Source organism: Phyllobates terribilis, unplaced genomic scaffold (genome assembly GCF_046119375.1).
Source record: "Phyllobates terribilis strain yellow unplaced genomic scaffold, ASM4611937v1 Scaffold_5__5_contigs__length_657084704, whole genome shotgun sequence".
NCBI classification, from domain to species: domain Eukaryota; kingdom Metazoa; phylum Chordata; class Amphibia; order Anura; family Dendrobatidae; genus Phyllobates; species Phyllobates terribilis.
The window spans coordinates 179972277-179987533 of record NW_027362765.1 but is presented as its reverse complement, the minus strand read 5'-3'; the positions used below and the strand labels follow the sequence as shown (position 1 = coordinate 179987533).

The 15257-nt window shown below is 46.5% G+C and overlaps 1 protein-coding gene across 3 annotated transcripts in view; it reads left to right on the top strand.

The window, feature by feature from the left end:
• The window catches only part of ZNF385C (zinc finger protein 385C), a 446028-nt gene that overhangs the window by 388988 nt on the left and 41783 nt on the right, over positions 1–15257 (top strand). For all 3 annotated transcript variants that reach the window (XM_073683551.1, XM_073683552.1, XM_073683553.1), the window contains one exon: positions 62–215. In XM_073683551.1, coding sequence (XP_073539652.1) covers positions 62–215 — 154 coding nt within the window. The remainder of the gene's footprint in view (positions 1–61; positions 216–15257) is intronic.

Below are 15257 nucleotides of genomic sequence, written 5' to 3'. Positions count from 1 at the left end.
AAGAGGATAATTCAAGCTGCAGTCAGTAATCACCATGTCTCTCTGATCTTCTGCCTCGCAGAACCAAGCTGAAGCTCATTACAAGGGTCACAAACATGCAAGGAAGCTCAGAGCCTTAGAGAATGCAAGGCACAAGCAGAAGCAGCACGGTAGCCGAGACAGGACATCACTGCCTCCAGTGGACACCAAAAGAAACACAGATCGTCTCAATGAAAGTAAGTTTTTCTTTTTTGCACCTCCACATTGCTTCTTTTTCATTTTTGTTTTTTTGATGATGAATAATTCTAAAATATGATTGCCACCAGTGCAGACTGTAGACAACGAAATGACTTACCCCCTCTGATTCTCCTTACCCCGCTTTGAATGTGTTTTCCTTTTGTTGTCATTTACAGTGTCTTGAAAAAGTATTCATACACGTGAATCTGTCCACATTTTTTCATGTTATACCCACAAACTTAAATGTATTTTAATTTTATTTATGTGATATACAAACACAAAGTAACAAGTATTTGTGAAGTCTAAAAGAAACCATACATGATTTTCTAAATATTTTAAAAATAGAAATCTGAACGTTATGACATGAATTTATATTCAGCCCCTGGGGGTGGGGGGCCCTGTAGTCTGATACTTTGTAGGACCACCTTTCGCTGCAATTAATGCTACAAGTGTTTTGGGGTCTGTCTCTCCCTGCTTTGCACATCTAGAGGATGATTTTTTTCCCATTCTTCTTTGCACACTAGCCCCAGCTCCGTGAGATTAGATGGAGGCATCTGTGAACAGCAATCAAGTCTTGCCACAGGTTCTCAATGGGATTTAGGTCTGGACTGTGACTGGGCCATTCACACACATGAATATGCTTTGATCATTCTAAACCTTCCATTGTAGCTCTGGCAGTATGTTTAGGGTCGTTGTCCTGCTGGAAGATGAACCTACGCCTCAGTCTCAAGTTTTTGCAGCCTCTAACAGGCTTTCCTTCTGGATTTCCCTATATTTAGTGCCATCCATTTTCTCATCAATTTTGACCAGCTTCCCTGTCACTGCTGCAGAAAAGCATCCCCACAACATAACGCTACCTCCACCATGTTTGTCATGGGAATGGTGTTTTCAGGGTGATGTGCAGTGTTATTTTTCCGCCACACATAGCGTTTTGCCTTTAGCTCAAAAAGTTGTCCTTTGGTTTCATCTGACCAGAGCACCTTCCACATGCCAGCTGTATCTTCTACATGGCTTTTGCAAAATGGAAACGGGACTTCTTATAACTTTTTTTCAAAAATTGCTTTCTTTTTGCCACTCTTCCATTAAGGCCAGATTTCTGGCACATACGACTCCTTTGGACAGATTCTCCCACCTGAGCTGTGGATCTCTGTAGCTCCCCCAGAGGGACCATGGGCCTTTTGGCTTCTTCTCCAATTAGTGCTTTCCTTGCTTGGGTTGTCAGTTTAGCTGGATGGCCATGTCTTGGGAGGTTTGCCATTGTGCCATACTGAGAATAAATTACACACAGGTGGACTCAATTTACTAATTTTGTGACTTATGGAGGCAATTGGTCACTCATGATTTTATTTAGGGTTATCAGACTACAGAGGGCTGAATATAAATGGAAATCACAATTTTCAGATTTATATTTTTAGAAAACTATGTATCATTTCCTTTAAACTTCAGAAATACTTGCTACTTTGTGTTGATATATCACGTAAAATACATTTAAGTTTGTAGGTGTAACGTGATAAGTGTGGAAAAGTATATTGGGTATGAATACTTGTTCAGGGCATTGTACATAAATCTACATTCAAAGAAATAGGTGGCATGAAATGTGTGTACACATATACTCTTGTCTCAGCGAATTGCTTTCCTTACCAAGAATCCTCGCCAGTGCCTGGGGCGGCGCATGTGCAAAACGATACATTAGGTCTTTTGATTTCACGAGGATCTTACTCAGCATGCCCCGCCCAGGGCACTGAGGAAACTGGCAAGAGATCTTAGTAGATCACTGAAATATATGATGTACCTGTAAATGAGAGACAGGAGGCACTCGGTGGGTGGTAAATAGGGAAAGAGGAAGGAGAGCTGTCCCACCCACTGCAGATGGCGATGCATTGGAGGTGTGGGGATGTATATAGAGTGTATGGACACGCCCCAGTGCACTTCTAGCTTACTTTTCTTTGGGCTTTAAGGCTTGATCTCTCGGCACTGGCATATAGGATTACTACAAAAAGGCTTCTGTAGTAAAATCATCATGATTGGTTCCCTTTAAAACAACCAAGCATTACTTACTCCTTCTACTCTGATCTTTTATTCAAATAAATCATATGTTAGCAAATCTTTAAAATTAAAGAAGAGCAATGCAAACCTACTTCTCAAATCTTCTGATGTTTAGCAACATCACGAATCAATAGCATCAGCAGGTTTTTTTTGGGAAACAAACAAGAAAAGTCACCCCCTGGCACTGGTAAATGTCAGGTGGGTGGTAGAGAACTCCTCCTCCAGGGCTTTTATGTGCCAGGCTCTTCAGCCTCAATTCTGCTGTCTGGTAATGACTTGTCTTCTGCAGGGAAGAGTGGAGATCTAAGATCTCTTCACATGTAGCATTTCATAGTACAGATCTGTGACCTATGTCGATTATGCACTAAATTATAGTTTTGTGAATGCATCTTCAATAGAGTACTTATACAATTTATATGAATGCCTATTTTTGTTTCCCACGTACCGTTACATCATAAACAATGACTGAGGGGCTCTCAAAAGATTTAATCCTTGTGAGATATTTAAGTTTTTTTAATGTATTTGCCAAAATGTGGGGTTGTTGTCCTGTAGACCAATCATGACATGTATAGTAAACAGCTATTTAGTACCTTTTCAATTATTTTGGAGCACTTTAAATGAGCTTACTCCTGCATCAAGTTTGGCCTTTGGCTACAGAGACCCCAACGACTGCAGGTATAAGGCTAAGTACCCACGATGCAGAAATGTTGCAGATTTTTTCCGCATCTGCCTGGCAGGAAAAATGCATGCGGATTTTACATGCGTTTTTCCTGCCAGGCGGAAGCGTTTGTCAAGCGTTTTTGCATGCATTTCTGCATGCGGGTTATCAAGTGTTTTTCCAAGCGATTTTAGCATCACTTGGAAAAGTGCTTGACAACTTGGTCACACTATATAAATCCATGCAACCGGCATGGATTTATATAAAATGACCAAGTTAATAGTCAAAAAAAAGAATAAAAATGGTAAAAAAATAAAAATAAATAAAGATTATACTTACTTTCCAATGGCCCCCGTGTTTTCTCCACTGCGTCCGGTGTCTTCGGCGGCTCGCGGTGGTGTGTAGGGACCTTTCATGACGTTATTTAGTCATGTGGCCGGTCACGCGACCACCGACGTCGGCAGTCGCGTGACCTATCACATGACTAAATGACGTCATGAAAGGTCCTTTTAGACCATCGCGAGCCGTACAACAGACCGGACGCAGCGGAGAAAACACCGGGGGCCATCAGAAGGTAAGTATAATCTTTATTTTTTATTTTAAATTCTTTTTTTAAGAGGTTTTATGGTACCCGGGTCTGGAGGAGAGTCTCCTCTTCTGCAGACCCGGGTACAATCCGCACATTAAATCACTTAATATCCACATGTGCTCATGCGGATATTATGCGATTCAATGCAAGTCAATGGCGGCAATTACGCTGCGTGTCCGCAAAATTAATGGACATGCTGCTTATTTTTCCGCAATGATAATTCGCAGCGGAAATTTCCGCAGCATGTGCACTGCACATGCAGATCATCATTGGGGACCATGGGGCTCGTATTACCAAGCATTTCTTAAGCGTTTTCGCTGTGGAAATTCCGAGGTAAAAACGCTTGAAAAATGCATAGTGGGCACGCAGCCTAAGAGTTAGATGTTATAGGCCTCACAGAACCCTAACCTCAACCTCAATGAAAACCTTTGGGATAAACTAGAACGGTGATTGCGAGCCCCAGTATCAGTGTTTGACCTCACATACACAGTTAGGTCCAGAAATATTCGGACATTGACAAGTTTTGGCATATTAGCTGCCTACCAAAACATATTCAAGATACAGTTACAGTTAGGTCCATATATATTTGGACAGAGACAACATTTTTCTAATTTTGGTTCTAGTCATTACCACAATGAATTTTAAACAAAACAATTCAGATGCAGTTGAAGTTCAGACTTTCAGCTTTCATTTGAGGGTATCCACATTAAAATTGGATGAAGGGTTTAGGAGTTTCAGCTCCTTAACATGTGCCACCCCGCACGGTGTCAGAACACTATCAACCTGCAGGGCAGATTAACCCAGTTTGTCCGGGGCCTGAGGTCTCCAGAGGAGAGCAGGACTGTGCGTTGGTAGTCCCTGGATCATCCAGATGCCACCTGTGACAATCTCAAGGACATGGCTATAAAAGGACTGCAGCCCCTGGAGACAAATGCCATCCAATGTTACCAGGGTGGGGCTACCCTAGTGCCTGCTACACCCACCTTTTTCCCAGTGGCTGCTGAAGCTAACGTTCCAGCAACGTCCCCTAGAGAGCTGGACACTCTGCGCTCTGAAGTGCGCCAGTTGAGCAAAACCCTGACCACTGTGCTGAGTGCTCTGCAGCTACCAACGGAGCCCGAGGAAGGAGGGAAAATCCTGTTAGCTGATAGCCCTGAGGATGTCCCCTGGATGCGAAGGAGGAGGAGGCCAACACCACCCTCTACGAGGATCAGTGACCAGCGCCGTCCACAGAAGGACCCTACCTGCTACCGCTGCCGCAAGACCGGACACACCGACCAGAATTGTCCTTTAAACAAGAAAACCCTGGGTCCGAGGGCCGACACCCAGGAGTAAACTCTCCAGGCCCGTCAGACTGGCACTACAGGTTTGTCGGAGGAGGACCTTTCCTGTCCATTGTGCTGGACGGGATCCCGACGCACACTCTGCTGGACACAGGATCTCAGGTAACCATCATGCCTGATGTCCTCTACAAGAGGTTCTGGTCCATGGACGATCTAAGTCCGCCAGCTCCAAATCTTTCTGTTTATGCCTCAAATGGACTCCCCCTTAACCTAATCGGGGTTAAGAATGTGACTGTAAAGGTGGGGAGAGTGGAAGGACCAGGGGCTAATTGTAGTAGAGACTAATCCTGATGACACCAATCCGTATATGGTACTAGGCACTAACATTGTTGGTAACTGTTTGGGAGAAGTTGTGTTCTTGCTCCAACAGATAGCTGACACTGCCAGACCAAGACAGAGGAGGCCACTGCAGAAGGAGATCCGAGTCCTGATGTACCAACAGCAAGTAAGGTTAACAGATGGTGAAATCGGTAATGTGCGGGTGACGGATCCCATACCCATTGTCATCCCCCCCAATGAGTGAAATGCTTATCTGGTGTAGAGCTGCTATAGGTCTTAGAGGACAGAGCTACCAGGCTAGTAGTAGAACCCCTTTGCTCTGAGCACAGACCCACGCTCTTAACCGCCCGGGGAGTGGTGGATGTACGCAATGGGAGGGTGCCCGTCCATCTTCTCAAGTGTGGGGAAGATGAGGTCAGATTGCCACATTATGCCACTGTTGCCAAATTACATGCTGTAAATAACAACTGCATTGATAAGGCGGAGTCCTTAACCTCACCAGATGAAGTGGAGGATAATGACCCTGCAACCCAGGTGGAGGATTGGTGTCAACAGCTCCATGTTGGGACTGACACCACTCCTGCCCATCAAAAACAGGGTGTACACCGGGTAGTTCAAGAATACGCGCAGGTGTTCAGTAAACATCCACTTGACTTCGGGAGGATTAAGGGGGTTCAACACCATATCCCCACAGGTGACCAACCACTCATCAAAGAACGTTACAGGCCTATACCACCAGCACACTACCAGAAGGCTAAGGAAATGTTGCACAACATGAGAAAGGCGGGGGTAATAAGGGATAGTTGTAGTCCCTGGGCAGCTCCCCTAGTGCTAGTTAGGAAAAAGGACGGGAGCATGAGAATGTGTGTGGATTACCGACAAGTAAATCGCATTACACATAAAGATGCATACCCTTTACCACGCATAGAGGAGTCCCTAGCTGCCTTAAAGTCTGCAAATTACTTTTCCACCCTTGACCTCACTAGTGGGTACTGGCAAGTAGCTGTGGCTGAGGAGGATCGGGAGAAGACGGCCTTTACAACCCCGATGGGACTCTGCGAGTTCAACAGCATGCCGTTTGGACTCTGCAATGCCCCCGGAACGTTCCAGAGATTGATGGAGTGCTGCCTGGGACACCGCAACTTCGAGACTGTGTTACTTTACCTGGACGACGTGATAGTGTATTCCAAAACGTACGAAGACCACTTGAAGCACCTGGCAGAGGTATTTGAGTCACTGTCCCGGTACGGGATGAAGTTGAAGCCCTCAAAGTGCCACCTGCTCAAGAGAAAGGTACAGTACCTGGGGCACATCGTTAGTCCGGAAGGGGTAGCACCAGACCCGGAGAAAGTTACTGCCATCCAGAAGTGGCCGGAGCCAAAGAACCTCAAGGAGGTGCGTCAGTTCTTGGGACTAGTAGAATACTACCGGAGGTTTGTAAAAGACTACACCAAGAAAGCAGCTTCTCTGCAAGACCTCTTGGTAGGGTAGTCCCCCAAAGGCAGAAATCCCCCATTCCACTGGGGTAAGGAGCAAGCAGAGTCATTTCAGGAGATGAAGGAGATCCTGACAGGCGATGAGATCCTAGCCTACCCTGACTACAGCCAACCGTTCTTGCTGTATACTTATGCCAGCAACGAAGGACTGGGAGCTGTCTTAAGTCAGAAGCAGAATGGCCAAGAGAAAGTGATCACATACGCAAGCAGGAAGCTCCGCCCGACTGAGAGCAACCCAGAGAACTATAGCAGCTTTAAGTTGGAGTTCCTGGCCCTGGTCTGGGCCATCACTGAAAGGTTCAAGCACTATCTAGCCTCCACTAAGTTCACTGCCTTCACTGATAACAACCCTTTGACCCATCTTGAGACAGCCAATTTGGGAGCACTGGAACAGCGATGGATAGCTCAGCTGTCAAATTATCAATTTACAATTAAATACCGGGCGGGCCGCAAGAACGCCAACGTCGATGCCCTGTCCAGGATGCCTCACCAGTCAGACACCGAAGAAGAAGTGGATGATCTGGAAGAGATTGAGCTACCTGCCTTTCACCGGAATGGGATGATCCACGAGCAACGAGCCTCCAGGAGGCAGCGTGGAAAGACGTTAAACCCCCTGCCTCACCACAGCTGGAAAGAGACCCAGGACAGTGACCCAGTTGTCAGCCGCATCAAGGAGCTGATAGCCCAAGAAGGTGCCTCCCTGGAGAAGGAAGCGTCTCTCCAAGCAAAGCAGTTGTGGAACGAGAGAAGCCGGCTGTTTATCTACCGTGAGAAGCTGTGCCGGAGGTACGTCAATCCAAAAACCCATGAGATGGTATGGCAGATAGTGGTCCCCAAGACAGACATTCAAATGGTGTTGGAGGCCTACCACGATCAGGCGGGGCACTTTGGCTGGAAAAAGCTAGAGACCCTGCTGAAGTGTCGATTCTACTGGGTAGGAATGCGCAGCTCCATTGAGAGGTGGTGCCAGGACTGTGGACCCTGTGGCCTAAGAAGAAAAGACTACAGATGCCAGAAGGCACCCCTGCAACCCATCAAGACGACTCGACCCCTGGAGATCGTGGCCCTGGACCATGTCAAGCTGTCCCCCAGCAGGTCGGGGTTCTCCTATTCTCTGACAATGGTGGATCACTACTCGCGTTTCCTGGTGGTCGCCCCCGTCAAAGACCTGATGGCAGAGACAGCAGCAAAGACGTTCCAAGCGTATTTCTGTAGACCCCATGGCTATCCTGAGCAGGTGCTGACGGACCAAGGCCCGGCCTTTGAGGCTGAGTTGTTCAAGGAGTTCTGCCATCTATACGGGTGTAAAAAGATAAGAACTACACCGTACCACCCACAAACTAACGGTCTTTGCGAAAAGATGAACAACATCATCATCGACCTGCTAAAGACCATACCACTTGAGGAGAGAAATCAGTGGCCCGACCTACTACCTGACCTTGTGGATCTGTACAATCATATACCAGTAAGTTCCATCAATTGTACTCCGGCATATCTCATGCGGGCATGGCCAGGAAAGCTGCCCATGGATCTGGAGCTTGGTGTTGTTGAGCCTGAAGCTGATATGACCACTGAAGACTGGGACAAGACCAGACAGGAGCAGTACAGAAGAGTACAAGCCTGTGTTGAAGACAGTCTTACTCGGGTGAGAGAAAAGCAGGAGGCGCACTACAACAAAAACGCGCCTGCAGAACCCTTCACACCTGGTGAAACAGTATTGAAAAGGAAAAGACGAAATCACAAACTTGATGACCAGTGAGAGAGAGAACCCTACACTGTGTTACCGTCAAGGTTTGATAACAAGAAGACCTGCATAATCAGTCGAGATGGAGGAAGAACGTCTGCTACAGTGTCCAGGGACCACCTAAAGTTGTGTCCAGACTTACTGAAACCCCAAGAAGAAGTGCCTCTCACCAAACCGGAGGAGCCTAAAGAAGCGGTGATCCACACTGACTTAGGAGATTTCCCGGCAGATTGGCCTCAACTACGAGGAGCAGTAGTCATCCCTGTAATTACCTTCTACCCACAGCAAGAAGAACCTATAAGTGCTGCAGAAGAGCCTGCTCAAGCAGAATCCCTGGAAGAAGGATCCCCGGTTGGAACAGAGCAAGAAGGCCCAGCCAATGGTATGCTTGCTAGTCCAGTAGAGAGGTCAATACAATTATGTAGCCCCTCCACACCTAGTGCTGACACATTGGAAGGTAGTGCACCTACTAGTACTTCACGCATCCCGGTACTACGCAAATCAACACGTAGCACGAGAGGTAAACCCCCTGTCAGGTACACTCAGTAAAATAGTCAGATTTCTGGAAATGTAGATAGTTACCCCTGGGGTATTGTGTATTATTGTACTGAATTATTGTGTATTTTCATGCATAAGTATATTATTTTGTGCTTTGCTTTATTAATAGAAAGTTCAAGTGACATGGACACTTTACCTTATTAATTCCTTTATTGCTTACCTAAGAACTCTGTGGCTGAGGACTGTGTGCAGCCCAAAAACTGCTTGTTGTATATAATTGCACTCCCTGGAGTGCTCCTTTAGGTGACCTCGGAAGGAAAACCTGTCTGGAGTGGCTCTAATGGAGGTCCATCTTGGGATCTTCATGCCCTGCAGCCACCCCAGGGCCTACGTTGAGGGTTTGGGACTGGTCCCTCAAACCACCAAGTACTCTACCCTGTGAGATGGACATCCTGTCTGGGAACCTCACCATAAGAGACTTGAATTCTGAGGACGCTTTGTATTTGTTTATATTGTTATGCAACGTTTAAGCTTGGTGCCTCCCATAAAGGGAAGATTGTTCATGTTTCCTATTGTTTTATAAAATGTACTTCAGCCCAGGAGTGCTGAGCTTTGCTATGGGGGAATGTGACGCCCAGCTGCGCTTGGTATCACAGATCCTGGAAGAGTGCATTGATGGATTGCTCCACAAGAGCACACATTCACACATCTCAACCTTCCACCTCAGACCACCAGAGGTATATAAATAGGGAAGGTGGAGCCAGGCAGTGCAGTCTGGAGTCGACAGAGAGCCAAGTCTGTTGAGAGAGATCCTGCAGTAGAGAAGCCTGAGAGAGGTTAGTCTGCAGTGGAGCACAGTCCAGACTCGGTTGTAGCTCAGAATAGTGAGCTTTAGGTGTGCCGGCGCCATAAGATCGGTGAAGCGCGGCAAGCTGCCGTTAGTGTGTATAGCCTAGTGAGGGCCCGAGTAGGCTGAAGGCGAGTGGAGAGTTAGTACATAGGGGGCAGAGGAGCTTAACTAGCTCACCCCGAAGAAGTTACTGGACACCGGGTCCGAGCTTACCGGGATCTCTATGACCCAGTAAGGCATAACCGGAATCCCTGGAGAACTATAAGTCCCAGGATCGCTAAAGTGCTGATACGTAACAGAGCCAGGAGACACATAGGCCCCGTAAGCTGGGAGCGTGCACTCCAAGAGAAGGCCCAACTACTACGTCAGCCAGCGCAGGACAAAGACAAAGTTAGGCCTAGCTCCAGGCAGGTCAGAAACTTACTACGCAGAAGCAAGAAACAGGAGGCCCTACACCCGCTCATTGGGGAGGATCCTGATATGCACCCTTCACCCTACAGTGCTCCGGGATGGTACTGAAGTGACTACCGAGTTCGTCCCCGTTCTTGCTCTGACCCGGCTGGGTCTCGCCTGTCCTGCATCCCCCTTTCCGTACGCTGCCCTGAGGCCTAGCTCCACCTGTGGGGAGCTATACCATCGAGCTGCCTTATCACCGACCTCAGTGGACTGCGCAGCGCTGGTGATTCTCATGGTGGCATCACGAACTTTCATAAATTTAACAAATATCCACCCTTTCAAAGAGTGACCCCAGAGTACGGGCCCGGGAGCCGACCACCACGACATCCCCAAGGCCAGGCAAAGGCCCGGGTACTGAGTCATCCCCATCCCTGGGCTGGTCACTTCTAAGGCCACGGCCCCACTATCAGTATTTGGTCAGTATTCGGTCAGTATTTTTTCTCAGGAGTGGGAGCCAAAACCAGGAGTGGGTGATGAATGCAGAATTGATGACTTGTTGCTATTATACCTTTTCTCTGATTGTTTCTCATCTGGTTTTGGCTCCCACTCTTGAGAAAAAATACTGACCGAATACTGATCAAATACTGATAGTGGGGCCATGGCCTAATAAGACCTAGAGGAGCAAAGGAGAAGTCACACAAGCAGCAAAGGTATGAAGACCGTCCTGTGTGACTATTTAGAATAACGGTGCTGCCCGTGTGACTTCTGGACTGTAATCACCATACGGCACAAGGCACATTCACCTCTTCCAGGACTGACCATCACTGGACCTTCAGGATGAAGGCTTTTTTTGCTGTCATATATTCAAAGAGCATACTTATTTTTTATTTTTCACTTATATAAAACTTATTATCCAACTTTTATTAACTCTGTATGGCATAGAAAAAAGCAACAATACCATTTTTTTTTTAACATTTTACATTTTACACTGGTCACATTACTACACACATAGCATATTATCTTCATTCTGAGGGTAAGTACAATTATGGTGATACCAAATTTATATTCTTTTATTTGTGTTTTATTATTTTTTTACATTAAATACACTGTTTGAAAAAAACACTTCTGTTTGTGTGTCGCCATGTTCTGAAATGTGAAATTGCTGGAAGGGAAAAGAGCGCAAACTAGGGCTTTAACTGATAAAATCAATGTCAGTAGAAAAGGTTTTGAACTCACCTTTACAGGTTGCCTCCTGCAACCTTATGTATGCTAAAACCAGCTGCTGCGCAACCGCAAAAGAACGAAGGAAAGACTCAAGTGGAGTTCAAACGTTTTTTCTTGTGCTGCTGGTCCACCACGTGGAAAGGACATCTCAGGAATCCAGAGCTTCCATTAAAGGATTTTATTTCTGTTTGTTACACTTTAAAATCAACGCGTTTCAAAGTCTTTCCGACATCAGGACATAATATAACAATGATCATAATATAACAAATTATTGTTATATTATGTCCTGATGAAGAAGTCGGAAAGACTTCGAAACGTGTTGATTTTAAAGTGTAACAAACAGAAATTAAATCCTTTAATGGAAGCTCTGGATTCCTGAGATGTCCTTTCCACATGCTGGAACAGTGGCGCAAGAAAAAACATTTGAACTCCACTTGATTCTTGCCATGTTCTGAAAGTAATATGTTTAACGGCTTTGTTTCAATGTGTGAATTTTTTTTCAAGGCAATATGTCGTTTTCATTGGTACAATTGTGTGCCATCTGCAATCTGAAATGGGGCTTTTGAAAGCAGACAAGCTCTACATGCTTCATTGCTATGAGTTTATATCAAGATTTCCTAAAAATGTTCCTTAAATGTCAGCAAAACACAATAAACAAAAAGAGCCTCCCAGCGTGGAAACCACTGAAGCATCAGCAATAGCTGGTCGTACGAGGTTTTAATAAATGTAGCATCAGCGTCTCTGCCTCCTGCCGGGCTGAGACGCCGTTCCCCTCACCACCGCAGTCCCGGTCCGGCGTCTTCTAACTCCCCTCCCGCTGCTTCTGTGGCGCGCACCGCGCGCAGCTTCCCGGGCACTGTGCTTAGGGCGCGCGCGCTCCCTCCCTCTTAAAGGGGCCGCGCGACGTCCTAAAGAGTCCCCAGCCAGTGGCCGGAGGACTTCTCCTTTATAAGGCACCTCCTCCAAAATGGAGGTGCCTGTGCAAGGTTGTTGTTTTGTGTGCTAACACTTTCTTCAGCCCTCAGGTCCCGCTGCCTGTCAGCTTTGCCCGCCAGTCTGTCTTACAGTCCTGCCCGCCAGTCTGTCTACCAGTCCTGCCCGCCAGTCTGTCTATCAGCCGTGCCTGCCAGTCTGCCTCCTGGAGCACCTGCCAGATACCTGCCGTACCCGCCAGTCTGCCTATCTGGAGCTCCTGCCAGATACCTGCCGTGCCCGCCAGCTTGCCTGCCCGGAGCACCTGTCTGGCTATCCGCTGTACCTGCCTGCTTGCCTACCCGGAGCACCTGTCTAGCCATCAGCCGTACCTGCCTGCTTATCTACCCAAATCACCCGCCAGCCTTCCTGCCGTGCTCATCCGCTGTACCGGTCAGCTTCTGTCATCTGACCCATGGGAGTCACCTGCTCTCACACAAGGTCGGTCCCAGAGTGGCACCTGGTTCACCTGCCCGGTCCCTCCCTGGTTCACGGAGTCGACTAAGCCGCCGTGTGATCTGGGTCGGTCCGAGTAGGCACTTAGGTACACCCCTATGGTCCCTCCTTGCACCGAAGCACAGAGGTTCCACCAATATTCCACTCAATATTTAACAGTTACATTAATTCCAATCTCCAAATCTTTCTTACATAACTTGAATTCTCCCTTTCGCTCATTCAGCCAGTCTAATATAAAAAATATCAAGCTTTACGGTAATACAAGGGAGAGAATCCTCTTTGATGTCCGTCATGGATGTTAACATATCCCATGTCAGAGGATGGAGATAAGCCCAGAGAAGTATTTGTTAATTGCTTTTGAACTTGGTGGTGGAGATAATTGCTTGATTGTCCCAGCAGGGATCCAGTCCCTGTTGTTCTCAAGTACATGGGGAAAGCTTTCAGAAAAATTCTCTTTCCAAGCTCCGGCTTTTACTAACGGAATTGGTAAAGGTTGCCGCAGACTAAATGTAAAAGGAGAACAAATGTAACCATTTAATGGTGACGCCTCTCACCCACAAGTTCACTATAATAGTCACTTTGGCCAGAAAACATGTAAAATGAATGCTGTGCTAAGTGAGTCCTAGAAGAAAATTAAAAATATCTTGTGTTCTCAGATATAAAATTACTTGGATTTACAGGCCAAAAAACTCCAATTCCATATACTCTTCAAGTCAGGTACAATGTTGTCATGGAGACCTTATACGGGTATGCATCACCAGATATGACAATAATTAGTATGTATGTGTGAGGGTATGGACATATTCTATAATTTAAATTCACACAAGGTCTTCAATGCGAACATGGACCTAACAGAAATCAGAAGAGAATATTTTATCATCAGGACCTGCAAGTGGTGCAGCCTAAGGCTTTGGGCATTGTATCTCAGCTTAAAAATAAGACATTAGGGAATACTTTTCGTGTTCATTTCTATGTACACTGATTGACAGATCCTTTAAAGAGAACATATTACGTTGTACAAACAGTCCGATCTCTGGGCCGCATGTTCTAGGGCAAAGCTTCTCAAACATTTTCTACTAGTGCTTCATCAGAAAGGTCAAGGAAAGGCCTGGGGCTGGCTCTCCAGAAAGACCAAAAAAATGTCTGTGCCTCACCATTTGTATTGGACGTCCTTGCTAAAATTAAAAATATAGATTTTCCTTTTTTTTGTCTCCTGAACACAATACAAGTACAAAATGAGTCATTTTAGTTACTAAACTAAATATTGATGTAGTTCTAGAAAGTATTGCACAGCATATGATTACTAGGAAAACTGCATCACCTGTTTTTTTTTTTGGCAACTCATTGGTGAGTTTAAAAAGCACTATTGTAGAGAATGAAGAGCTGAGCAGATTGATATACGCTCTTCAACAATGAAATTACAACATCAAGAAGTAAAAATTGTGGAATTATGGAAATCACAGGATCGATAAACATGTTAATGGTATGGGAATGATGAAAAAATGGAATCAAATTTTTCAAAACATCTTTATTTATTCAGTATTGACAATGAGCCCCACATGCAGAAATACACTCACTTACACACTTTGGGTGCTATAAGTGAGGTTATTAATGGTTGCCTGAGGAATGTTCTACCATGCTGAATGTACTTGGGCAAATCATCAAGATGCGCTGCTGGTGACTCGCCCCCTGGGCCGTGGGGTACTCAAGACCGGGTCTCTAGTTTGCGCTGTGCTGATGGGGGTAGTAGTGGCAACCCAGTCCCGTGCTCAGGGTGTCAAGCTAAAATGGTGGCAGTCTCTTTATATATATATATATATATATATATATATATACATGTGAAAGTCCGACTACGCCACCCGTGGATTGCGGTCAGGGATAACCGCCACTGCAGGACAGACCGCTGGGGCTGGTGTTGGTGAGCAGCACAGGAATGGTAGAACTCCCCACGGGAAGAGTGTAACCTCAGGGCAGTGTAGGGGGATGTTGGGGGTGATAGTTCCGGCCACGATAGTCAGTATGCAGAGTCCGCTTAAACAGTTCAGGGTCTTTATTGTAACAGATGGTTATGACCCAACAACAGTACCGGCTAGAAGGGGGCCTGGATGTCTGAGAACACTCGGGATGCCCCTCTGGTCAGGGTGAGGGTGTAGGCCTACCGTGCTCTCTATGCTCTTTCTGACTATTCCCCTCTTCCTGGTATAATAGCCCACGTTCCTGAGCGTGCCATGTATTCTCGCCCGTATGGCTTGCAACTTGGGTTCCTTTTACCTTTGGCCTCTCTTGGCCTTGCTGGTCCCTTCTGTTGTGGTGGAGCCTCCGGGCTTCTTAGGCCAAAGGACATGAAATCCCTCGCGGATTGGTTCTCTGCTGTGGGACTTAGAGTCTTCACAACCTCGGACCCCAATGTCCGGTTAGATGGTTCTCTATCTGCCAGGACAGGCTCTCCACGCCGTACGTCCCTGGCTCGTGGCTTCTCCACTGCCTCAC